This window comes from Penicillium waksmanii, assembly GCF_028829765.1.
Source record: "Penicillium waksmanii strain IBT 27052 chromosome Unknown utg000007l:1.0-4314555.0:1.0-4317578.0, whole genome shotgun sequence".
Taxonomy (NCBI): domain Eukaryota; kingdom Fungi; phylum Ascomycota; class Eurotiomycetes; order Eurotiales; family Aspergillaceae; genus Penicillium; species Penicillium waksmanii.
The window spans coordinates 2,307,678-2,333,550 of record NW_026643253.1 but is presented as its reverse complement, the minus strand read 5'-3'; the positions used below and the strand labels follow the sequence as shown (position 1 = coordinate 2,333,550).

At 48.4% G+C, this 25,873-nt stretch overlaps 8 protein-coding genes across 8 annotated transcripts; 4 read left to right on the top strand and 4 right to left on the bottom strand.

The window, feature by feature from the left end:
• Nucleotides 1-596: 596 nt before the first annotated feature.
• On the top strand, nt 597-2,190 carry N7481_007697 (uncharacterized protein; the record flags this gene model as incomplete). The annotated part of the gene is made up of 6 exons (XM_057266916.1): nt 597-711; nt 781-832; nt 906-1,628; nt 1,691-1,802; nt 1,861-1,981; nt 2,042-2,190. The coding sequence occupies 6 exons, from the start codon at nt 597-599 to the stop codon at nt 2,188-2,190; spliced, it is 1,272 nt and encodes a 423-aa protein (XP_057121117.1).
• Nucleotides 2,191-3,692: 1,502 nt separating this feature from the next.
• Nucleotides 3,693-4,379, bottom strand: N7481_007696 (germin family protein; the record flags this gene model as incomplete). The annotated part of the gene is made up of 1 exon (XM_057266915.1): nt 3,693-4,379. The coding sequence occupies one exon, from the start codon at nt 4,377-4,379 to the stop codon at nt 3,693-3,695; it is 687 nt and encodes a 228-aa protein (XP_057121116.1).
• Nucleotides 4,380-8,055: 3,676 nt separating this feature from the next.
• N7481_007695 (M20 family metallopeptidase) lies at nt 8,056-9,503 on the top strand (the record flags this gene model as incomplete). The annotated part of the gene is made up of 4 exons (XM_057266914.1): nt 8,056-8,157; nt 8,229-9,004; nt 9,080-9,213; nt 9,271-9,503. The coding sequence occupies 4 exons, from the start codon at nt 8,056-8,058 to the stop codon at nt 9,501-9,503; spliced, it is 1,245 nt and encodes a 414-aa protein (XP_057121115.1).
• Nucleotides 9,504-12,400: 2,897 nt separating this feature from the next.
• N7481_007694 (uncharacterized protein) lies at nt 12,401-13,783 on the bottom strand (the record flags this gene model as incomplete). Its single annotated transcript, XM_057266913.1, has 1 exon — nt 12,401-13,783. One exon carries the CDS (start codon nt 13,781-13,783, stop codon nt 12,401-12,403), a length of 1,383 nt encoding a protein of 460 aa, XP_057121114.1.
• A 151-nt stretch (nt 13,784-13,934) lies between these two features.
• On the bottom strand, nt 13,935-14,378 carry N7481_007693 (uncharacterized protein; the record flags this gene model as incomplete). The annotated part of the gene is made up of 1 exon (XM_057266912.1): nt 13,935-14,378. The coding sequence occupies one exon, from the start codon at nt 14,376-14,378 to the stop codon at nt 13,935-13,937; it is 444 nt and encodes a 147-aa protein (XP_057121113.1).
• Nucleotides 14,379-14,853: 475 nt separating this feature from the next.
• N7481_007692 (pantothenate transporter) lies at nt 14,854-16,885 on the bottom strand (the record flags this gene model as incomplete). The annotated part of the gene is made up of 6 exons (XM_057266911.1): nt 14,854-15,254; nt 15,312-15,976; nt 16,026-16,100; nt 16,232-16,349; nt 16,448-16,541; nt 16,646-16,885. 6 exons carry the CDS (start codon nt 16,883-16,885, stop codon nt 14,854-14,856), a joined length of 1,593 nt encoding a protein of 530 aa, XP_057121112.1.
• Nucleotides 16,886-21,151: 4,266 nt separating this feature from the next.
• Nucleotides 21,152-22,030, top strand: N7481_007691 (peroxiredoxin; the record flags this gene model as incomplete). The annotated part of the gene is made up of 3 exons (XM_057266910.1): nt 21,152-21,174; nt 21,315-21,929; nt 21,994-22,030. The coding sequence occupies 3 exons, from the start codon at nt 21,152-21,154 to the stop codon at nt 22,028-22,030; spliced, it is 675 nt and encodes a 224-aa protein (XP_057121111.1).
• Nucleotides 22,031-22,734: 704 nt separating this feature from the next.
• N7481_007690 (putative regulatory protein Ral2) lies at nt 22,735-25,267 on the top strand (the record flags this gene model as incomplete). Its single annotated transcript, XM_057266909.1, has 4 exons — nt 22,735-22,832; nt 22,871-23,656; nt 23,730-24,672; nt 24,710-25,267. The coding sequence occupies 4 exons, from the start codon at nt 22,735-22,737 to the stop codon at nt 25,265-25,267; spliced, it is 2,385 nt and encodes a 794-aa protein (XP_057121110.1).
• Nucleotides 25,268-25,873: the final 606 nt, after the last annotated feature.

Sequence of the window (25,873 nt, the reverse complement as noted above, 5' to 3'; positions counted from 1 at the left end):
GACTGATATTTGAGCCTCTGAATTGCAGGAGCTGCATATGAGGATACACTGAAACTCATATCGGGGACGGGGAGTTGTGTCGAATGTTGCAAGGTGAGGGTATACAAGCTTCCGGGTCCACTTTTGTGCCCCACGGTGATCATCTACCCTCTCGATCTGATATCATTTAGTCGGCCGAGAAGTAGTCCCACCAGAAGATGGCATTAGACCAGCTTCCACAGCGGATCTACTGCGAGGGCAGCATAAGTAAAATCCACTGGAGTGAAATAGACCTGAGTATATTGTCTCTAGTTCCTGGAAACCTGAAAATCGTCATTGAGAGCCAAATATCTGCCAGAACTTGATTCACCATCTCAATACCGCAAACGGAAGTCACAAAGCCATAACCTGTAGTTTAAGCATACAAACATGTGGCAACGGATCAGTTTGGGGTCCCCTATTGGCTATTAAAACTGGAGCCGTGAATCAAGATCGGCCTCTTGTCAATTCCGGATAGTGTGACCTACTTCTCGGTCGAGAATCCGAAAATAATACAACTTTCTTCTCATATAAATATCGTCGGGTTCCATGCAGAGAAGTTGGAAGATCAGATCAAAATGTCAGACCCAAAAAACCCAAACATCAAGACCCGAACCACTCCGCAATGGTCACTCTACCGGCGTGACGCCTTTTGGAACACCAATAATGGCGAATATCCTCTTTTCAACACAGGTATGCATACCACGTCTTGTATATAGCCCTCTAACATCTAGACTAACCACTATCGCTTGAATGGAATAGATCCAGCCGAAATCGAAAAACTGGCAAAGGAGAAGCTCTCGCTCGCGGGATGGTAAGTACACCCAATGAATCCGAGAACTTCGTTCGCGACGCGAGAACAGTCTTCCAACTAACAGTCTATCCAGGTACTACTCCTCATGCAATGCAGGCCTTTCCTGGACACACCTGGCCAACCGTCAGGCATTCTACCGTCACCGAATCATCCCACGAACCCTAGTGGACACGAACATCAGAGACACGGCTACCGAGATCTTCGGACACAAGGTGTCTGCCCCATTGGGATTCGCACCGATCGGGATAAACAGAATCTACCATCCAACAGGCGAACTATCGGTCGCGAAAGTCGCCGAGGAGCTGAACCTCCCATACTGTCTTTCTTCCGCTGGCAGCTACAGCATCGAAGACGTGGGAAAGGCCAACGGCAACGGTCCACGATTTTTCCAGCTTTACCAAAGTCATGATGACGAGCAGTGTATCTCTATGCTACAGCGCGCCTGGGACTCGGGATTCGATGCTTGCATGTTGACTACTGATACTTGGTCGTTGGGGTGGCGACACAATGACGTTTTCACCGGGAACTATGCCTTTTATCACGACCACGGGGCTGGAGACATTGCTTTGAATGATCCGGTATTTCTGAAACGGCTGGAAGAAGCCGGGATTGACCCGAAGAAAAATCCCAAGGAGGCTGGTGCCAAATGGATTGATGAGAATATTTGGCATGGTCGCGCTCATACTTGGGAGAAGGTCAAGTGGACGATGCAGCAATGGAAGCGCATTAGTGGCGGGAGACCGTTCTGTCTGAAGGGAATTCAAAGCGTGGAAGCTGCTCAGAAATGTGTTGAGATGTGAGTGTCTTATTGTGTGGATGGCCTTTTGGATGGCTTCGCTAACGACCTCGGTGTTACAGGGGAATTGACGGAATCGTTGTGACGAACCATGCCGGCCGCCAGGTAGATGGTGCTATCGCTAGCCTCGATGCTCTGGAGAAAATCGTCGATGCTGTAGGCGACAAGATATACGTGAGTCCTTCCATTCGCTATTGTCAAATTTTTGTTGCTCACAAGAAATGTTCCACAGATTATGTTCGACTCGGGCGTACGAAGTGCTGCCGACATTTTCAAAGCCATTGCGCTGGGTGCCAAATTTGTCTTTATCGGACGCATGTGGATTTGGGGACTTAGCATAGCTGGTGAGCATGGTAGGTTTCTACAAAGCCCGGAAATGATAATTGATTGTTTAATGACCCATTCTCGCTTAGGTGTTCGCCATGTTTTGAAGAGTTTGCTGGCAGAGTTTGATATTTTGATGGAGGAGGCTGGATTCCAATCTATCGACCAGATAAACCGCTCTGCTATAGACAGCCTGCCGAACACTTCGAACTTGATTGCCGAGCGTTCCGAAATCTAGTGCTTTTGCAGCGGTTTATGGTATTATCGGAGGTGCTGGCCTATTATTGTCGAGCCGCGGTAGTTCGGAATATTTAGGGGTTAAATTTTAAATTTAGATCTCCGGAACATCTAAATGATCAAATAATTGAAGGGCCTCTCCGTTCTCGAGCCATCTACCTCTGAAGAGTGATGACGAGGATAAGGAGATATTCATGGTGGCGCACGTATCTGGCAGGAATGAGTAGCTATCGGTTTATGTTATTTTCTCTCTTTTCGAACAAACCATATTTTTTGGCGCCGCGGTGCGCCCCAAACAAAATCAGCCAACACGGCTATTTCACTGTCCATTCCTAGGAATGTAAACACGTAGAATCTATTGCACCTTCGTATGTATGAAAGGATGCAGTTCACATGAGTTTTTGATCAAACATTTGGCTATATACCTCACTTCCTCCAGTATCCTTTTTTAAATTTTCATCTTCTCGATCTCTCTAAATTTGCGCTATTGTGTAGTCTCCAGGGGCAGGGGCCCCTTTATGAAGTTGGAGAATACACTGGACTATCTGAAAGTACTGGAGACTACTCAGACGACAGGTACGTGTGGACTTGAGAATGGTCAGATCAACCCGATAGGGATCAAGACTGACCAACAGAGTGAACCTTCGGTTGAGCCAATGGCCTTACAGGATCAGTTTCGCAGATCAAATTACTACTGCTGATCTGGCGAATCCAAGGTAAGAATTATAGAGAGGGTTCAACCGGCCAATCAGGGAAGAAGACTAGGGTGATCTGCAGGAGTCGCACCTGGCACAAATCTCCGATCTATACTATATATTTACCATTTTCAGGGCCCAAGGTTCCAAATCTGCTTGGCCACGCTTTTCTACTACTCAGGCTTGAGCAACTCGAACCCTTCTTCCCACCATCTGCCCTTTTCGCCTTTTCCGAAAACCAAGAACGAATGCCAGATGAAGATGGGGGACTCCCCTGCCCCACGTCGCACCCGACGCGTAAGTAGATACTCACGCATTTGTCCTCTGTGGTTTCAACAAGAATACGCACAATGCAGCACATGTTTCCCGGTGACGGTAATCGACACCAGTTTCAAGGCTTAACTGGGGCTATAAAGCAGATCCTGATCAAGGATTTGACTGCTTCCTCGCATAGCGTATTGATATTATCGGTGCAAAAAAGGAAAGTGGTAAAAGTCATTTTCGACACATAGGCTTGAATTTCGAAGGAATCTAGAAAGGTCCTAGGTACATTCTCGGTTGAAACCGAGTTCCCCGCGCCAACTCTCGACAGAATGACCGCTTGTCGTGGCTATTTTACTCATTAAACCAAAAGTCATCTAGAACTTGTCTAGCTGACGCCCTTGCCGACTGTTCAAATTGCAATAACTTTCCAATGATTTACCCCAGCCTCCCGATATTCTCTCTGGTGAGACCAGGTCTCTGCGGGCCATTAAAGCACACTTCTTGTCAACGTATTGTGACGAAGGCCATTTGCAAATCAGTGCTATCACTTGGGTGACATTCCACACTTCACTCTGCATTGGTGGATGCTTTTCATAACAGGTCCAGGAATCTTACTCCGGACTTTGTCAATCTGAGAGCGACTGAGGGCATCGCCGAGGCTGTCTTCGAGTACATCGTCCGGTACGGAGAAAAGAGCTTCAAACTGCTGAGTCCGACCAAAATCATCTGTGCCAAATGCGGCGACGAATGCGCGGGTTTCGCAGCTGGGGTTGAACTCCATATGGGGTGAGCCTTGAGGGAAGATGGTAGCTTGGAGAGTATTCATGGTCAGATTGACAACCCGTGGAGGAGCACTGGAGTTTGTGGTCGGGGGTTCAAGCGCTAAGAATGTATGAAATGTTCCGTTGAGCGCAATGTTGAATTCGGTGCCTCCAACATGTACATGAGGGGTATTAAACCCGCAAGGACCCAAGATACCGACAGCCATTCCCACACCTTGACCAACTAAGGCAGGGAAGGTCTCGCTTGTCGCATCAACAAGATATCCCCCATTAACAAGCTCACTGCTGGGACCTTTGCCGAAGTCGAAGACAAAATCCTCATCCTTCAGCAACTCATATCTGGCATGGCGACTTGGCGCAAGCATGAGTTGTTGTGTCAGGGTGAGGTCGATGGCAGCGGCAATTCCACTGCAGGAAAGAATAGCAATTGAAATTAACTGGCGAAACATCACGGATTGGATGACGAAGAGGATGGTTTTTTCTGGTAATAATTGATTCCAGTTCCTGCCGGCTTTCGAATTTGTGAAAGCGATTGTATCCGATAAACCTGTTTCTTACGACGCGACGATAAATGGGCTTTTATAATTTTCAGTTCTACTTCCGTAGTGCTTACAATGACACGTCGCTTATTTATATCATAATTGTTGAGGCATTTAGAGGCGTAAACCTTCTTTCGACAATTGGCCAGATGGTTTAGTTTTCATCGTTATGCAAGGTTTTCCATTGTCGGAATGGTAGACGCTACCCTAGGTTTCCATCAATGAGGTCTTGCGGTATATGCTTCGATTATATTTTTCTTGTATCAGAGGGCTGGGTTTCCTTCGAGTTATTGAAGAAATGCTTTGGCTGGAGATTTTACGTGTCTACATGTCCACCCTGGATTCCAAAGCCACCCGAAAAGCTTAAATAGTTTCCATAAACTATGTAAGTAGTTGACTTTTCTACTTTGTGGACTAGGAAGAGCATTTATCAAAAGTCCCCCATTCTGCTATGGTTACTAGAAAATTAGGTAGGGTAGTAGCTACTCGAGTTAGGGGTTACCGTTCTATTGTTACATCTTTGATGTAGACCGACATGCATCCTGGTTGTAGGGGGACTATAAACAAAGTAGACTATAAGAGAGCTGGATTAGAGAGATCCAGGGAAAAAGAAGAAGAATGATAATAATAAGAAGAAATAAGAAAGCCTACGCGACGTGTAGAGATGAGCTGTTAATGTGACTTAACTTGCCTCAATCTAAGTAACAAGGCCACACCACTACTCACACATTGCCGTTTGGTAGTTCGTACTTTTGTTCAGTAAGCACCAGGAATGTCACTTAAGAACTAGGCCCCGGCATTTACATAGCTAAGGTCGAATCTTGATAAACAAGAAAGAGCAGGCCGTCAACAATACTCGCGTCTCACTCCGTACAATTCTTGTGCAACTCCTAGGCAAGACACAAGTATTCACACCCATTTCGATTACATTGAATTTCGTCGCTACCGGGATTGGCCACCACGCCGTCCTACGCCGTGACAGAAATGGCTCCCATGATTTAATGCTCTACTTCACACCATATGGAAGGTAACGCCCATCCTCGAAGCTCAGGGGCTGATTGAAGGCTACAAAGTGAATTGCGCAAACCAGGGCCATGGATAGCGGCGTCTACAAACAAGGCTGAACGGAATAATACACAAAGCCCTCGAGGATTCATATTTCTATCGATTCTTTGGAGCAGGTCTTGGCTTCTTCGAGTCACTCCCTCGAATACTAGTCTCTGACACCGCGAATAGGTGCCTGCATCTCGCCAGAGGATCATGACGAGGACCGCGGCGCCACAGTCGCTAAACGAGCACAAATTTGATAACACAGGGCTGTAAGGGAGAACTTAGTGACAATAGGCCAGATGGTGGATCATGGTTCTTTTTGTCTGTAGAGCTCAAAGAATGTTCGTTAGTTGTCTTATTGAGATGCTCCTCAATGATAGTGGACACCGTGGTACTGGAATCTTAGAAAATCCTTTTGGCTGAGTCTCTATTCCAAAACTAGGTGACAGGCTAATAGTAAGACAACAATAAGGACTGACCTGCAAATTTACAAGGCAATGTTTTGGTTCTCCTTGACCTCCACAACTTACAAGCATTCAGACAGTGTGTATATATAGGCCCCCTTGTCATGGGAAACCTTGTTACGGCGGCGAAAGGGTGATGAACTGGGAAGAAAGGCGGGGGTGGGGTCTTGCTGAGGACAAAGATTGAGATATACGCATAAGCATTTGAACACGTAAGGATAGGCAGTGCATAGAGCACACAGATAAGAATAGGAACTGCCCCGCCTCGACATCGCACACATAATGAAAGAGTCTGTGTAAAACGCATCCATAAGAATAGAGGCTGCATCGCACACACAGATAAGGATAGGACCTGGTAGAACGCATCGATAAGAATAGACACTGCGTAGAAAGTAAGCATGGGGATGAACAGAGGTAAGAAGGGCACAAATAAAGATAGATGCAGGGAGACCGTACACGTCGAACTCACACCCATCCACCCGCACGCTCGCACGCACTATTAGCACACGGCCTCAGAAATCATGTCTGCATCGCCCACTGGACTCCCAAGGCGAAGATATTTGGACCGTAGTCCAGTTGATGAATTTCATGATAGCGACCAGAGCGTGGAACCCAAACCTTGCACATAGCGAGAAGTCATTCAGCTACCGTATCATGGGCTTAAAAAAAGCAGGGTCCCGTCGGGGAGATCTTCGGGCTTTTCCATGATTTGGCTTGTGAGGGATCCTTTGCGCATTATTGGGGACAAAAACCCAATGTTCATCAGCCGCGTCGGCGGACAAGTATTTTTGAAACGTCCTGCAAACGTCGGGACTGGTCAGTCTTGGGAGGGATATCTTGAAAAGTGTACAGGTCATGAACCGCTGCTCTAAAACCGCTGCTGTAGAACCTTGCATATTCAGGCAGCATCTCCTCTTGAGCTGAGCCGTGGGAAGTAAGCACAATATCCCATTTATAAACCTTGAAAACATTCTCACGGATTCTTGATGACTACCCCTTCGCCCCAACAGCCTTCCTCCACTGTAGCTGCATGTCCAGAACTATATGTATAGAGCGTTTTTTTATCGTGAGAAAATGGGTTGGGGCGAAGGGGTAATCAACTAGGAAGAAGCGCAGGTAGGAGTTTTCTCCCTTCACCAGTACTAACTTGTATTTGAGCCGGCACAGCCGCACCTCCCAAGCAAACACAAAGCATAAACAACATCAGCAAACAGCAGTAATGACGTACGCATTTTGCATGCCTAGGTGAATTGAAAGCATAGTACTACTGCAGCATCCATTGATTACCAATGTATAATGCAACAATCTCTTTAATATCCGATTTTTACCCATGCTACGTAGGATAATCTCCAATCCAATCATAGAAAAGATTATAGAGGACTGGATAACTACTGAATCAGGTACCAGATATCGTATTTTAGTATTTTCAAAGCGACAGCTGGCTGTTGAATCGGGCTGAGGTAAACATGAACCGTCCTACCTGCATCAATCTAGCAGGAGGATGCAAGGAGCAAAGAACTAGTATTTTCGGGTTTTTTCCAAGGCTTGATCAACGCGACACCTCAGCCTGTTCCTATATGTTTCTATCAGACTGAAATTGCGGCTTCTAGTAAAAGTTCTCGGATACCACGGGAATTTACCGGAAATTCCCTTGATTGCCCAGGTGTTAGTGACAGTTTTATGCCTCCAGCACTCGGGTGCGCAACACTAAGGAGAGTTTGGTGTAGGTTAACGTTCAACCCCGCATTTCATGCCTGGGGCGCCCGCCTATTGCCGAACGATGCGGTTTCTTTCACCGCATCGCCAAAGATCGACTTTCTATCCCCCGAACTTAACAAAAAACCACTTAATTCATTCCTTTGTATCTTCCATCCGTTTCTCTGCAATCGAAACATCGCTTGAAAGGAGGCTTGTTGGTTGATTCCGGGTCCGAAGCTACGAAAAGACAGCCGACCCAAGCTCCAATACGATATAAATCCACCCACATAGCTCAAAGCTCGAACTTGATTCTACGAAGTCGAGACAACGCTGAGAATATTTAACTTCCAACGTTTAAGTAGACCGAATTCACCATGGAGGCCATATCGAGACCCAGCTCGCTCAGTGCTGCTGCCCAGCAAATATCCGATGCGGTGAACGGCCATGAATCAGACCTCCACGTCATCAACAAAAAGGTACACTTCGGAAGTCCAACCTGAAAATATTGAAATTGGAAACCCCTTTTCCAACTTCTGACATACGATAGATTCATAGCAATCCCGAGACGTGCTATGAGGAGTTCCAAGCTCATGACGTCATTGTTGATTTCCTTGAAAAGCGAGGCTTTGGAGTCACAAAAAATGCGTTTGGCTTGCAAACCGCGTTTCTTGCTGAGTACGGGCAAGGAGGTCGAATCGTGACATTTTGTGCGGAATACGATGCATTGCCTCAGATCGGGCATGGTTGTGGCCACAATTTGATCGCCGTCTCATCTATCGCCGCTTTCCTGGGAACCGTCGCAGCGTTGAGAGAATCATCGTCTCCTGGACGAGTCCAGTTACTCGGATGTCCCGCTGAAGAAGGAGGTGGTGGAAAATTGAAATTAATCGAGGCTGGTGCTTTCGCGAATGTTGATGCCGCCTTGATGATTCACCCTACACCACCGGTTGATCACTCCCGACCGGAGATTGCTGGTATATCCTATGGGACTTGCCTGTCGGCCTGTGGGGTGAATGCCACTTTCATTGGCAAGCCTTCCCACGCTGCGGCAACGCCTTGGGAGGGTATTAACGCGCTGGATGCTGCGACATTGTCTTATACGGCAGTCGGTTTGCTTAGACAGCACATTAGACCAAGCGATCGTATCAACATTATTATGCCCGAAGGGGGTACTGCGCACAATGTCATTCCGGAAAGAAGCAGGATTCGATGCAATGTGCGATCTGAAACGGCGGCACAGATGAACTCGCTCAAGACCCGCGTGGAAAATTGCTTCAAGGGCGCAGCTACTGCGACTGGATGCACCATGGAGCTAAGCGTGGCGTAAGTGAAGATAGCACTAGGATCCCTAGCCCGTCATGTCAATCTTTTGAGACAATTGCTGACCAACCCTCACAGGATGGCTCCTTATACGGATATTCGGCCAAACGAAGGACTATGTACGGAGTTCGCCGATGCCATGCAGAAATGGGAACGGCAGTTTGTTTGCAATCTGGAGGATAAAATCCTCAGTGCATTCAGTACCGACATGGGTATGTACTAGTCTATTTCAAGCGTTTATTGAGACCCGAGCTAACGCATTTACCCAGGCAATGTGAGTTACAAAGTACCTTCTTTCCATGGAAATTTCAGTATTCCGACGGCACCTGGTGTTGGACTTCATACGGAGGAATTCAGAGATGCAGCGGGGACCCCAGAAGCGCATGAAGTATCCATGGGTGTCGGAAAAGGAATGGCAATTACAGGATTCCGAGTTCTCGAGGACGAGCAATTTGCTTCCCTAGTCAAGCGCAATTTTGAGGCGGACAAGAAGTTGAGGTAAAAGGTCAACCCATTGCCAGTGGCTCAGCACGGCCCAGGAGTAGCACAAGCCTTCCAACCAAAAGCAGTCTAAAGTCCACAATACATTCTAGGAGTCTTACATAATCTGTGGTTATCAAAATTATTGGATCTTTGCAGAGACTCGCTCAAGCTTCCAAAAGTCGTAGAAGCAAACATTTTGAGAATCATATACACCAGTCTCCAACCCAGTTGACATTGGTCAGTGTCTATAGACTGCCAGTGAAGGATGACACGGCGGCCTTTATTATATCTGAGGCCGAAGTAAGGCACCCAAGCCTTTGCAGGTTTTGGGCTTCCGTCTCATCTTCAGAAAACTGATTTACTATCAGTAAATAGTCCCATACTTTGAATCGGTCTTATCTCAAGTCCATACCCGTTTCTAAGCCCATTACTGCTGCCATAATAGTTCCGGAACCTCACCCTCGGGGCACGCAATAGCTTATTAGAGAAAGCAGAATAGTTGCAGACGGCTATTTTCTACGAACGTAATCAAATTATATTTGCCAGGTATAGCTTCCCAATCACGGTTATTCTAATAGGTCAACTACAATTAAAATTTATACAAAACAACACAGCTTGTGTCTGGAAGGAATTCTTTTTCCCCACCCGGTTTTGATTCAATTCTAGCCTTGTATCTTATATGTTTGGTTTTGCCCGGCGTGGTGGGTGCCAAGACACTCCCGGGCCGCGAGGGGTTTCCGCCAAGAACCCCGTGTTGGCCCCAACGGAACTTATCTTCCTCCGCTTTCTTCTATCTTGAAAGGGAGGAGATTCGACTGAACCGGTGTCCCCACCTGGGTGTTTTCTCTCGCTCTGCTGCGATATCGAAGACTAGGAATTTGATTTTTGAAACTATCTGTGACCATGGCGTTTCCAGACTGGCTGAGCATGTATGCATTCCAGGCATCACTTTGGCCGAATGAGCATCCGTTTCTAACTTGATATCCAGTATTCTTTTATTTCTGACAGCTTTTTCAATTTATCCATGGATTCAATGTCTCTGGATCAGAAAGGATAGCTCAGGAATCTCCGCCTGCTACATACTTTTCAATCTTGTCGCCGCAACGGAACAATTCACCATCATATTCTGCCTTCTGGTGAACGATACCGTTGGCGGTGATCTCATTGTTCACACACCACCAACCACTGGCGACTGGATCAATCTCTTGCAAATGTCATTATTCTGCATCTTATTACTTACTGTGTATGTGCGAGTACAGCCTCGGCGCTGTCAGTTGCCGTTTCTAATTAACCTTTGCAGTTTTGTTCTCACTCTCCATTATCTTCCAAGGGATGATCTGGTCCACAAACGTACCGCTCTGGTCATTTTCATCGCCTTTCTGCTTGTCAGTATTATACCAGAATTAATTGATGTCATTGCTGGGGGTCCCCATGACACAAATCCCGATCGGGAATTCCTAATAGCCTGGTTCGGAATTCCTCACATAACATTCATAAACCCTGTGGTGACATTGTCAATCATTGCGTCATTTATAATTCAAATTCGCCGCAGTTTACGAGAGAAATCGCTCTGTTTGAGTGTTCGCACACTTGCCACTCAGGCTGTTGTCTTTGCCTGTCTTGGTGCATCATGGTTCTTTCGGGTCCGGTGGCCATCGAGCCGCATCCCCGCATTTTTTGATTCTCCTCTTATGGAATGGTATCGACAGATTGGATGGCCAGCTGTGGATCATCTTATATTTTCTCTTGGACAGGCGATTCTTTGCTATATTACTTGGCGACGTACTAATGGTAGAACTCATTCCCTATCAAGGGAAAGGGAGCCCTTGTTGAATGATGCTTGAGGTTCACTTAGGCTATTTTACGATCGCTGGATTTTTGCTTTCTTTTCTGATCGGAAAACGACTTCTTGCAACATTCAATTTATTCTCCTCATATCTATTTCCAGAGATATATCTCAACAATAACAACGGTACGAGAACTAGCTCTATCTCGCAGGAAAAGGGAACAACTATTTGCGCTCTGCCACTACTATTATTATCTGTAAAGCCCGATTTCGTACTTTGGCCATATCCCCTGAAACTGACGAGAGTATCAGCATGGGTCCCATCTGCAGTGCTCCAGGTCACTTTCAGAGGAAAATCGAATATCAATATATAAGTCGCATGACTGGTCTAATAGGTATAATGAGTGAAAGTTGGATTTGAAGGAGAAGCAAGCTGCCTCTATATGTGAGCGGGCCTTGACCGGTTACAAGGAAAGTGCGTGCTACACTACTAGTACAGTATTTCCGGAAATCGGTGTCACCCCCTACTGCACTCTCGTTGTTCCCCGAACCCTAGATGCCAAGAGACGCTAAACTGTTTTTGATGTCAATATCAGCCGCCTTGGTTTTGATGTTGTATTATAAATAACCGGACTATCGTAATCGCGGGTGGCTTGTTCTTTTTGCTGACTGTCACAAATACCGTGATATCAAATTCTAGTAGCGGACGCCCCGATTCTTGGTAGCGTAAAACGATGCATCATATGATGTACAGCAAAGACAGAGTCAGTACATCATAAATAGCGGAAGTCGTGCAATGAAGTGAGCGCTCGATGTCTAATATACTTCAGAACTCGCTCATTCGGTAGAGCCAGATCTTTCCCCGTCCCCGTCGGTCGATAACCAAGTATCGCCCCTATTCTGATCTGAGAAGGGTGAAAGGTGCACACGGTTCCATTAGTCTCCTAAATTAGAACTAGATATATGGCGTGTGGTTGCTCGCGTGACGGTAGCCCCGGCACACATTCCCACCAATCAAGTTGCTTTCATTCCCACGCGAAAGAGGAGAGAAGCTCGTCGCAAACCAGGCAGGATGAAAGAGATGCAAAGCGAGCAACATATGCGAGGAAGACGATTCCAAATGTTTATACTCACTTCACATTCTTCGAATGCGACTCGGTAGACCCGTCGTTGCTAAGTGCCAGAACTGTCATAGCCAAGTGCTTCATGTGTTTCGCCAGGTGCTCCGTTAGTTCCTTCCAGGAACTAGAGATGTTTCCGCAGAACCGACAGGGCTCCTGGGCGGGGTCAGTTTCGTATCTGCATTTCTTGACCATCTCCCAGAGGCGGTCCAATTCCGGTTTATGTTGACTATCAGACGCAGCCTCAGAAGCCAACAAGTATTTTGTTCTCCTGACTCTGGGATCAGGCATCTTGTGCTCCCGGATCAGATGCAGAACAAATTCATTTTTGCGGTAGGATGTATGGCTGCAGTCGAGGTATGAGCAGGTCCACCACTTCAGTCGCCGGTGTCGCTCGTTCTCATGTCGAACCCAATCCTCCATGCGGCGGAATGATTTGACATCGTTACATAGAGGAAAGCTGCAGGTGAATGGCTGCAAGTCGTCGTATACATGCTTCGTCCAGTGGGAAGGTTTTTCGAAAGTCTTCACTTCGAAACAAATGGGACACTCAAATTCGGCCGGCAAGCGCTCAACTGGAGGGAGGGGGACGCCAGGGGGGAACTGCGCCGATGTGGTAGCGTTTGCACTTAGGGTAGCGTTTGCACTTAGGATACATAACTGCTCATGTTCATGACTAGAGTCCGTAATTTGGAGCTGCATCAGCCCAGCTGGCAAGTCGGTGGTGGCCTTGTGCCGTCGGTATAGAGATGCCTCGCCTCCCAGTGCGAAACAGAAATTGCCAGACCGGCACCCTTGATTGGTAATGGCAGCCGAGTGCATATGTTTCCAATGCATAAGGTTCCCATACCGTTTAACTTGCTCCTGCGCAAAGCGCCCAATGAGAATGAACTCGAGCTGCGGGTATAATTGCATGATCTGTACTTTAAATTCAGCAAGTGTAAATATGGGCAGGCGCGACACCATCGGGGACTCCACCGCGAGACCCTTATCATTCCGCAGTTCTGTATTCTGGTCACTTGAGAAGCCCCTTTCCCTCGATCCCGGTATACTCGTTGCGGCGACTGGGCCTCGGCGCGACACCATCAGGGACTCCACCGTGAGACCCTTATCATTCCGCAGTTCTGTATTCTGGTCATTTGAGAGGCCCCTTTCCCTCGATCCCGATGTACTCGTTGCGGCGACTGGGCCTCGGCTGGACAAGACCTCCTCAGCCATGGCCATGGCTCGGCGGTAAGCCTTAGCATTAACAAGAATGTCATCGAATTCAAATTCATGCTCGCCAGTCAACATAGCCCCACCTCCAAATATACTATCAGCAGTTCGCCTGGAGCCCAGGACCGAAACAGCCACGTCGACATTGGGGTTCGCTTGCCTTAGGGAATCAGCCATGCAAACTTGCTCGTCGAGGAAAACTTTGCGGTCTCTGACACCTTTAAGAATCTCATCGATGGAATCCCTTGAGGAAAATGGAGGAAGTTAGTACTAGGTATAAGGCTATTGGTCACTAGCTTATAAAGAGACTTAGGAGTTGCGGGAGCCTTTACATTTGGAGCAACTGAACCAGGAATGCCACGGAAGACTGCTGTCCTTGCAACAGAGAGATATACCCTTTCATCTCATCCTCATTCCATACAACCCTCGCCTTGTTTCGCCATCTCGTTATCAATGACCGCTTCGCGCCTGTGCCAGCTTTGCACAGTTTTTCAAGGGTATTATCAAAGCACGATAGTACAACCATACACCCGGTGAGTGTGGTGTCCATAGTGTGGATGATATCATCCTGATTGCGGATCGCATGGTTCTGTACCGTCACCATCTGTAGACGTGACAGACCGGTCTTGATTGCACGACATTGCGATGCTAGAGCTGTGATGGTAACTTGAGCATGTTGGAACTTGCTGCGAAGAGCGTCTAGCGAACCAGCGGCTTGCAGGCAGACCCCGACAATTCCTGCAATCGATGCAGCGATGGAAAGGGGATCCATCCTCTAGGAGAGAATACAATGTGAGGTCACTCTTCGATAGAAACCGAAGGTTGGGTCGGATGACTCAGGTGCGAAGTCGTCCCACAGACTGATTGTGGCTTAGCAATCAGGCACCGTAAAAGTAGCTATATTAGGACTAACGTGAAACGTAAAGCAGTAAATCGGGGGGCGTCTGCCACCTTGAGTATTACTCTATTTGTAACAGTCGGCAAAAAGAACAAGCCACCCGCGATTACGATAGTCCGGTTATTTATAATACAACATCAAAACCAAGGCGGCTGATATTGATATCAAAAACAGTTTAGCGTCTCTTGGCATCTAGGGTTCGGGGAAAAATGAAAGAGCGTAGGGGGTGACACCGATTACCGGAAATACTGTACACGTTTGTTGATTGTTGATTTGTTCAAGTTGGGCGCGCCTGTCTCCTTTCAGGAATATGATGCACTCCTGATTCAACTTTGTTTACAGCCTGGACTCAATGAGCGAATCTAAAGTCCAACCTCTTGCTTCCCTGCACATCCGTGTTCTTGATATACTCATTCCGCTCCTCCTCTGACATTCGGTTCCAGATCTTCTCCCTTCGTCCGTTCTCATAAACGTAATACGCCTTGGCTCCGAGAAAGAGCGCAATCGCAAGGATATTTATTGCGATAAGGGAAGTATTTCCTCGTCGATATTTAGGCTTGTCATCGTCGCGGTAAATGAAGTAGGCGGCCACATCACCGGCTTGAACTGCCATCTGTAGTTCGTGTATTTCATTAGCATCTGTGTAGTTCCAGGAAGGCGTCACGCGAAGACCTACATTGTAAAGCGCTGCTGAAACGGAACGATTTCCAACGTTGTTTGAGTTTCGGGATGCCCATGCAACCACAATTGCTATAAAAGTCAGCATTCGTATACTAGTTCCGTGAAAGGAGATTGCTCTTCACATACCGTGACAGTAGGGGTAACTCAATAGCACAGTAACCACGGCATACGTGCCCCAAGCATTCGAAATGACATCCGGCCAGAATCGCAAAGCAAATATACAAGGTAGAGTCCAGAGACCCTGGAACATCGCGACCAACGACCAGGAATTGAGTCGGCTGGCTACCCAAGTAATAATAAGCAGATTGATGATATGGAACACACTCGCCGGAATTGTAAGAAGATTAGTCTGGAACTTATCAAACCCAACCGAGCGGAGCGTAAGAGTGATATACGAATTGACCGGTGACTGTGGAATATATGCCACGACGCCAATGAGGTAAATGGGCCACATGTGGTAATCTTTGATTGCGCTCCATAGTCTTGTCGGAGTGATTGCTTGTCGATTGTGCATGTCCCCCTTGGACGGATCGTCACGCAGAACTCGATTCGCTACTATCGCGACTTCGCGATCGCTGAACCAGCCCTTCGGTCGGAACCAGGTCTTTGTTTGGACGACGGAGGCTGGCATCATGAAGAATGATGCGAGTCCAATTGAGAGGGTTATTACGCCCTCGATTAGGAAGAGCCATTGCCAGCCGGCCATTCCGTGTACACCGCTGAGGTGGAAAACTGCAAAGGCGAGGAGGGATGTTACGATTGTAGTGACCGAAAGTGATGTCCAGAAGAAGCTATTCATTGTTAGTTGGGTATGAGACTCGGGGAGAGTGCCGCGCGTACCTCAGCCGAATGGGAAGCTCTCGGGCAGTGTAGAAATACGACAGCCAAAGGACGATGTCGGGAATGAAACCCCCCCTATAGATTCATAAGAAACTTGCATCAATGTCTTATTCATTGGACTCACCTCTAGTGCACCCAGCAAGCATCGCGTAACGAAAAACGATGTTTTACCACTCAGCCGGCACTGCGCTATAGCCACCACGGACCAGAGCACCATCTGGACAGGAATCCAGCGGTCCGGTCCGATCTTTTTCGACACAAGCTGCGAAGGGAGTTCTGCGACCAGAAACGAGAGTCGAAAGGCGATGTTGCCGTAGTTATAGTCTAGAATGTGACTGTTAGAATATTTCTCCGGGTCCAAATATCAAATAGCCATCCGTCTCACTATTTGATCCAAATATCTGCCCTTGGATAGGACTCACCATTAGTAGTTAACCCAAGATCGGTCAAAAAAGTATCAGAAACCGCCTGAACGAGATTCCCCCGATCAACCTGCAGCGCAAAGAACATAACACACTGTAAAAGAACAGAACGGCGATTAGTTGTCGGCGCTTCCATCGAGGGGGACTCAAGCCGTAACATACAGCCCATAAACAAATTCTCCAGTCAAGTTTTCTCACTATGGCCTTTTCTTCCTCGGCCGTCCAAGTAAGTGCAGGATCAAAAACATGCCGACACTCATACTGCGCCTTTTCATAAACCGTCCTCCAATACTCCGCGACCTCAGGATCCAGGAACGGATTAATTGCGTCGGCATTTTCGCCATCAGGCTCTAAAGTCCCGTAACTTCTCTTTCGTTCTTGCGGTGAAGTCTCACCAACCGTGGACACCGCGGTGGTCTTTCCTTCTATTGCGCTCATCTCGCTGTATAAGACGCGATCGCGATGAGACTATGTTGATTATGTTTGCACTTGTCTCGTCACCGAAAGAGAAACGAGGGGAAATAAAAAATTGACAGTTGGTAAATCGCCATTTATAATCCTTTCTTTCATCCTCTGCTGAAAGGACCCTTGCTGCACGGCTTGGAATGGCGATAGCGCTGGGTGCCATGATGTGCTATGATGTGCTAGAGGGGTATTCGAGTTGAATATGGACTCGGAGTGTTTTCAGACAATCTCCGCGCTTGGCGGTATAAGCCTATACCAGGGCCTTGGCCATGTGCTTTTTGTTTCAAAGTCAGTTCCGGGGTTTGCGAGAAGCTTGATAAGGACAGGGTTGGAAATGGTGCATGAAAGAAGTGGTGCTGCTTGGGCTGCTAACAAGCGATAATGAAGAATGCAAAAATAAAACCAAAATGAAGAAAATCGATCCTCTATAGAGTTCTGTAAAAAATAAGATGCCATGTGTTATCGGAAATGTCATTTGGAAATCCTGTACAATCCATTGCCATTGGGAAATTTGGGGCGGCTTGGCGGAGGCCAAGACAAACGCAATGTGCACCAAAATGAAGACATTGCAATACGGATAGCGCTAGGCTGCCATTTCTCAAGTTGTTGGCTATCTTATCCGCTTATTTAGACAGCACGAATCCCAGGGAAATTCTATGTTCATTTTGACGGCTTGAAACCCCGGCTCGCTGAATACGTCAGCATTATTATGTCCCGGTCGTCTTGGGAGGCATGGGATTTCATTCGGTTCAAGTTGGCTACTATTTCCAGGGCTAGTAGTGGCTTGCAGCAAGGCCACTCATGCAGCGCGACCGGTTACTAATAGTAGTACTAAGCTGAGTATGCCCGAAGGTCGTTCCGGCACTAGGAACCGTATGGAATCGAGATCCTGAGATACCCTCGGCCTTTGAGATCTAGTCTATATGGCCATGTATTCACATGCATAAGAATGTAAGTATTGGCAGATTTAACTTGAAACCTTGGATTATTCACAGCCGCCCGGAGCCTGAGTCTGGGTGACATACTATTTGTACTAGTAGTACTTATAAGGAACTTGAACTGAAAGCTGCGCGGAGATATATATTTCGGGTATCCCGACTCGGATGGAACATGACAAACTCGGTTACTACCTGCCAGGGTAGAACATTAGTAGCCCTAAAGGTAAATCTGCCGATATTATACTAGTAGTAGTAGAGTAGTAGTAGTAGTAGTAGTAGTAGTAGTAGTAGTAGTAGTAGTAGTAGTAGTAGTAGTAGTAGTAGTAGTAGCTATGTATAGAACCGATTACCGATGCGAGTGCTGGCTGTGGGCCGACGGGAAGATTCGGCGTACTCTTGGAACGTGGGGATACATGTCCTTGTTTAAGAATGTGTAACTACTCTGGGGATGAGCTGTTCTCTGGCACGCTTAAACAGCCGCTTCATACATACTTTACCACTAAATACTGGGTAAATACGAAGTAGAAACATTATTTTATCATAATTTTTCTCAACATTATTGTCCCAGATAAACCGTACAGTAACGTATTCGGTAAGCGAGTGACGCATGTAAGCGAGTGACGCACCTACCCACCTACTTTCTACTTTAAGCCTATTTTTCAACCAAATCGCCGTCTTATTCATTGAATTTATCTAATTGGACATGCATTTTTCTTATGCCCTATCTCGCTGCATTTTCCACATTTTGGTAGCCGCCGTTGCGCTGGTGCTGGTGCTGTTTGAATAGGTCGTGCTGGAGGTGCTGGGGGTGGTGCGAGAGGCTGTTGAATAGCCTCTTGGGCTTGTATAAGCTGCTAGGCTTCTTGAACCGATAGGCTACCCTCGTGAGCTATACGTCTAGCTTTACGAGCACGCTTTTGTCTCTGTATAGCGTTTGCAGCATGTAGTTGCTTGTTTTCTTCCTCCAATAATATACCGTTATGCATCGCGATTTGGCAGCCTTTGATTAGCTGATTTAAAGCAGCTTGTGATGGTGATGGCGGGCTTTTTGAGCGTCGTTGTAAGAAAGCTTTGATCGATAATGCTTGCTTTATAAGCTCGTAGATATTTACAGGTGTTTTTGGGCTAAATTCGCTTGACCGGCTATTTGGACGGATAGTTGGTATAGGGGTTTGAGGCCGAATATTTAGCTTTGAAAGAACTCGATCTGGGTCCACTGGTACTAAGCCAGCTGCTGCGAAGCTATTTTGAATAATCTCTGATTTGAATGCCTCTGCGCGTGCTTGTGGGTATGTTGCAAGAAATTCAAGTTTATCGATATGGTTGATACCGAGCCGCATTTTTTGGTCGATAAAATTTCCATATGAGCGTTTCAGAACCGTAAAACATCCGATATCAAGCAGTTGTAAAAGATGTGATGAATGTGCTGGCATACAGACTGGAATAATATTATTTTGAGCGCAAATTTCATCAAACTGTGGTGTTAAATGACTTCCGTGACCATCGAGTACTAGAAGTCGATATCGACCTTGTATACGAGTATTTGTCGATGGAATAAAGAGTTCTTGAAGCCATCGAATCCCGATTTTGTCTGTAGTCCATCCATTTGCGCTAGTTTCAAAACGCCAATCTCCAGGAAGATTTTCGCTCCAAGTAAGATTGAATAGCTTTACTTTGAAAATAATAACTGGCGGAAGCGCCCACCCAGAAGCACTAATCGACTCGATTACGGTTACCTACTCCCGATTCCCTGGTTGTAAAACTGATCTCCGACCATAATATTCTGCCCTGGTAATAACTTTTACAGTTGCAGTTAGACCCATCGCAAAGCCAGTCTCATCGAAGTTATAGATATCCTCAGAAAGGATACCATACTCAGTAATTATACGCTGAACAGTATTAAACCACTCTTGAATAATCTTTGGATCCTCTTGTTGTGCTCTTTTGTAGTTATACCGTCGTGAAAAGCAAGCTTTTAGCTCTGAATGGCGTTGTATAAAGTTATAGACCCATTTTTCGCCAACGGTCTGGGTAGAGGTCGAACCGCGCTTCGCCAGTAAAAGATTTGCCATTTCTCGCACCATAACAGGTCTAGGAGCCGATCCGCGTGAATCCATAGATAATATCCATTTCTTTAGCGATTCTTCTTCTGTTTGGGTCAATTTATGACTGTTGGCGCGAGTTTCAGCGCGATATGTCGTGCCATGTAGTCGACGTCGGAGCGTAGCTTCTGATACGTTAAATCGACGCGCTGCTTCCCGTACAGCTAGAATTTCTTTATTTTGAATAGCTTTGATAGCTAACAGGATACGGCCCTCTTGTTCTCTTTGATTTTGGCCTGATTGGGAGCGGGTGGGTGGCATTGTGGGTAGTCGAAAAAGGTAGGTTGCGACGCGGTCGCGTTTTTTGATGAGGTGCGTCACTCGCTTACATGCGTCACTCGCTTACCGAATACGTTATTTAAACTCTCCGGTTTCACAGGTGAAGACATTCCGGGGAAGCGCAGAAGCTCGTGGAAAGGCCCCACCTCAGTGGGTCTCCGCTCTCGCAGCATCATCAAAGCCTCCGATCCGGGACTTGTGTTTGACAGGGGACCATTGGGACGAATGCAGTCAGTTCGAGGATTGGTTCAGACTCGACTGTCCATTGGCTAGACCAGAATCGTGTTGCAGCTGAGACCCCGCCGATTTACGTTCGCTTTTTGGAGCTGATTAATGCGCGACGAAGAAAGAGTGTGGAATTGCGCCATCTGGTCCGGTCTCTATTGGCTCCATGTGGGGGGATTGTCGGCCGATTTGGCTGACGGTTGGAATAGTCGGCCGATAGGGGTGGGTGAGAGGGCTGACTATTGTTGAGAGATGGAGAGAAGGTATTCTAGAGGTGAAAGTTATGAATGCTATAATATAGAAGGATATCTGTAGAGAAGGATAGAGTAGAGGAGAGTATATAGAGTGCTGGGGTACCTAAGAGACCCCCTGATCCAGTTAAGGTGCAGTCAGGCATTCAGGCAGAAAGGTTCGCACTAAACAGCCCACTTTACTGGTAGCCAATGAAAGGAGTTCTGCCACGGGCGGTGGGAAATTGCGTGATGACGAGTGCCGGATGAGGTAAGTCGATCGCTCGTGGTTCAGACGGAAGGTACGATGGTGTGCGCGTTGGAGGGGTTGCTGGGGTTGCTTGGGTTCCTTTTGGTTCCTGCCTATTTGAACGCCGCCTTCCCCCTCCCTCTCCATCTTCGCTTTCTCTTCTTGTTCCTCTCTTCATCTCTTCATATCTCCGTCTCCATCCTCAATCATTCACAATGGCCGCTGACCGTGCTCCTCCGTATGTTAACCTCTATACAACACCTCGAGCTATGAGCTATGCTGTGCTATGCCAGCATGCCATTGTCTCCCCCCTCCCCCTCCCCTCTCCCCTAATGGCACTTCCATCCTGTCAACCACTTACTGACCTTCATTCAACAGTCTCCGCCTGGGCTCCGTTGCCCCCAACTTCGATGCCGATACCTCCAACGGTCCCATCAACTTCCACAACTTCATCGGCGACAAGTGGACCATCCTCTTCTCCCACCCCGATGACTTCACCCCCATCTGTACCACCGAGCTGGGTGCTTTCGCCAAGCTCGAGCCCGAGTTCACTGCTCGTGGTGTCCAGCTGATTGGTCTTTCCGCCAACGACACCTCGTCCCACCACCGCTGGATCAAGGATATCGATGAGGTTACCGGCTCCCAGCTGAAGTTCCCCATCATCTCCGACCCTGAGCGCAAGGTCGCCTACCAGTACGACATGGTCGACTACCAGGACACCACCAACGTCGACTCCAAGGGTCTGGCTCTGACCATCCGCTCCGTCTTCATCATCGACCCCTCCAAGAAGATCCGCCTTATCCTGACCTACCCCGCCTCCACCGGCCGTAACACCGCTGAGGTCCTCCGTGTTGTTGATGCTCTTCAGCTCACCGACAAGAAGGGTGTCACTACTCCCATCAACTGGCTCCCCGGTGATGATGTCGTCATCCCTCCCCCCGTCTCCACTGAGGATGCCCAGAAGAAGTTCGGCGAGGTTCGCGTTGTCAAGCCGTAAGTCTAATCTCTGCAAGAATCCCCCGATATCATTGAAGCATCAATACTAATGTGGCTTCAGTTACCTCCGCTTCACCAAGGACCCCAGCCAGCAGTAAATGGCTACTTACGATGTGACGTGATAAGAAAAAAACTTACGTTTCGCCGGGTCTGCTTGAAAAGTCCCGCTTGATACCAATATGAAATGATTCAATCTCCTACTTAATATTTGGTGGTAGTTCAATTCCCCTGTAGAGGTTGCGTGGAAAGTAATGAGTTGCGTACAACGTACATGTAGAATGTAGCGATCTTAGGTGCCTGTCATCACGCCCTGCATGTCGCACCTGTCTTACTCCATACTGCGATGCATGATAACAACCCGACGTGCATGGGATGGAAGGGGAAAAAACTACCAATTTTGTATATCGGGGAATTAATGAATTTTTTTTTTTTTTTCAAAACGGGTCATGTCAATCAATACCGCATTCCACCAGGTTTCTAGAAGGAATTCACCCCTGTCGACTTGTCGCGGACTCCGCCCAGCCCCGGAAAGGAGAAACGTTGAGACCGCCTTTTTTATGCCGATCCAACGGCCACACCGTCTACTTGGATCATTTGTGCCTTCGCCCTTCCCTATTTTTCTCTGGCGATACGGCTGGGAATACCTCCTTGACTTCTCATCACCGGTCTCCATCCTCCAAAACACACCCCTCCTGTCGTCTCTGCGATCGACCCACCCACATCCCGACCGTGACCCGCCCACAAACAACTTACAGGAAGAGGGGAAGCAAGGCCAAAAAAGGAGACAGGACGCAGGTGTCATATGCAAGTGGTAGATACAGCTACGACCCGACAAACTAGTCAACAAGGGGAGGGAACAACAACCGTCAACCCTCTCACACAATCGGAATTCCCCTCGTGGTGGGGAATCCCTGTCCACGATGATGTCCAGAAGCCAGTCAAGCCTGGGGGGGCTTCCTAGACGCAAACCGCGATGAGTCCTCTGGGCCCGGGGTGTCCCCGTCTCAGAACCAACTGGCCTCCGGCCCGATCAACCTGTCTGGACTGGTGTGCAATGTTCGCCGCACAACCGGCAAAGAGCCTCACCCCCTAGTTGGCGCAACTACCACCATTCTCGGCGACAAGTTATACGTCTTTGGAGGCCGAGTCCTCTCGCGCAGTCGCCCTCAGCTGACAGCCGATCTCTACGAATTGGATCTGATCCGTCGCCACTGGACCAAGATCGATGCTGGCGGTGATATTCCGCCCCCACGCTATTTCCACAGTATGTGTGCTCTGGGCGATAATAAGTTGGTTGCGTATGGTGGCATGTCTCCCGCCCCGGGGACTCCTCGCGATCCTTCCAATCCGGGTGCGGGAACAGAAACACAATCGGAAGTCGTTGTCATGTCAGATATCCATATCTTCGATGTGCCCTCGCGGAGGTGGACTCGTGTTGCGGCTCACGAGTCGCCGCAAGGGAGATATGCTCACTGTGCGACCATTATGCCTTCCAGTGCGAGCTTCACCTCGGCCAGTGCGCCACTTTCTGCAATCCACCATAACCCGGAGTCCAACACGCCCCATCAAGGCTCCCTCGGAGTGGACATCGATGGCTTTGGAGGCGCCGAGATGGTGGTCGTTGGAGGCCAGGATAGCTCTAACCATTACATTGAGCAGATCAGCGTCTTCAATCTTCGCAGTCTGAAATGGACCAATACCAGCCCCCCTCGGACGCAGTTGTGGTGCCTATCGCAGTGTGGTTACTCCGCTGGTCGGCATGGACGTTTCGGAGATTGGAGCCGCTGCCCCGGATAGGGAATCGCATGAGCCCATTGAGCAGAGCGATGAGCCTGGCTGTCCGATGTTGATCTACTCGAATTATAATTTCCTCGACGTCAAATTGGAATTGCAGGTACGCCTGCCGGATGGGCGTCTTGTCGAGCGACCTATGCAGAGTCAGGCATCTCCTCCGGGTCTACGTTTCCCCAATGGCGGTATCATCAATGGTCATTTCGTGGTCAGCGGTACCTATCTTACATCCTCCAAGCAGGAATATGCGCTTTGGGCACTGGACCTCAAGACTTTGACATGGGGCCGGATTGATGCCGGCGGGTCGGTCTTTGGCCAGGGCAGTTGGAACCGCGGTATCCTTTGGCCGCGCCGCAGTACTTTTGTCATTCTTGGGCATCGGAAGCGCAGCTTGGTGGATGATTATAACCACCGACGCATCAACTTCTCTCATGTTTGCATGGTGGAATTGGAAGCCTTTGGCCTTTACAACAACCCATCTCGCACCGCCCCGACATCTGGATATAAATCATACAGCTCGCCCTCCGTTCCTGTTTCTCTGCAACAGAAATTGACGCAATTGACGACGAGTCGCCCTCTCTCTGCTGCATCAGATGAACTCGGCAAGATCGCCCTATCTCTTCACGAGATGTCCGACATGGAACTGCAAGCTGTCGGTGGAGAACGAATCTCTGTCAACTCCCGTGTTTTAGCCCGAAGATGGGGACCCTACTTCATCCAGCTACTGCGCGAGTCATCCGAAGAGGAAATTGCAGGAGGAGCCACCCTCCGCCCATCCCAGATGCATCCAAGCCGCAACTCGAGCATCACCATCACTCCCTCTATCGGCCAAAACAGCAGCTACTCCAACGCCACCACCCTGATCAACCCCTCCGTGCCATCCAAAGCACTCCTGGAAAATCTCGAAGCCCCCTCCGCCCACACCCTAACTCCCACCTCCCGCCCACGCGTCCTTTATCTCCCCCACACAATTCTCACCCTCCAAGTCCTCGTTCAATACCTCTACACCTCCGCAATCCCCCCCACCAGGCTCATCCCTCTGCACACCCCAAATCCTCTGCTCCCTCCTCCAACTCGCTCGGCCTTATCAAGTCAACGGCCTCCTCGAGGCAACAGTCGAACGCCTCCACCAAGTCCTGGACGGCCGCAATGCAGCAGCCGTCTTCAACGCAGCAGCCATGGCCGCCGGCGGCGGTCGCGGCACTGGCTTCACCTCCGGCCTCGGCGGGACACTAGAAGCGCTAAACGGCGTCCAAGGACGAAACGGCTCAATCGCCGTATCAGAGACAACGCATTCGCAAAACAGCGTCCTGCACGCCTCAGACTCATCCGACACCGAACACGGTGGAGGCGCACAATCCATCTCCGCCTCAAGCAGTACGAACGACCTCGCCAACTTCGCCCGCGGCATCCCCTCGCTGCGCATCGACACGAATATTTCCCAATCGCAACAGTCTCAGCAACAGCGACGCGGTCGCTCGCGCGGTGATCGCGACGACTCGATTAGTAATACCAGCACGGCGACGTCGGCGTCTAGGTGCTAGTTATTCACAATCTGATTCGGAGTTCGTGAGTGATAGTGAAAGTCGATCTGCTTCGCGGTCGCATCATCGTCGCGATACGGATATTCGTCCTGGGAGGGAGATTTGGACGGGCGATTTGAGCTCTGTTATTGGGTTGCAGAAGCGTGGTTTGCGCGGGTTGATGGAAGGGAGAAGATTGCGGGAGCGTTCTGTTAAACCACCTTCAACGAGTAGTGGGTCTACTTCTGTGCCGCAAAGTGCTGGGTCGGGTTCTGTTGAGGTTCATCAGTTGCCTATCCAGGGTGTTGCAGGATGATGGATGGGATAGGTTTTTGCATATGCGGTGCTAGGACTGCGTTTTCTTTGGGACGAATTGTGTTCTTCTTTTGTTTCGCATTTCCTTTTCCCATTTTTTTGATATGGGCTTGACTCCATCGTGCTCATTTCATGGGCGGAGTCGGGCTGTTTTGCCGTTTGAATTGTCGATACTCCCAGCTGGCTGGATCAAAATGGAACGATATTATACGCATGGATCATATTCTTTTCTCTCCTGGTGAACTTGGCTGTTCTCTGAATTGAAATTAAGTCGTAGGGAATAGATAATCTGTACAGTACGCAAATGGGACA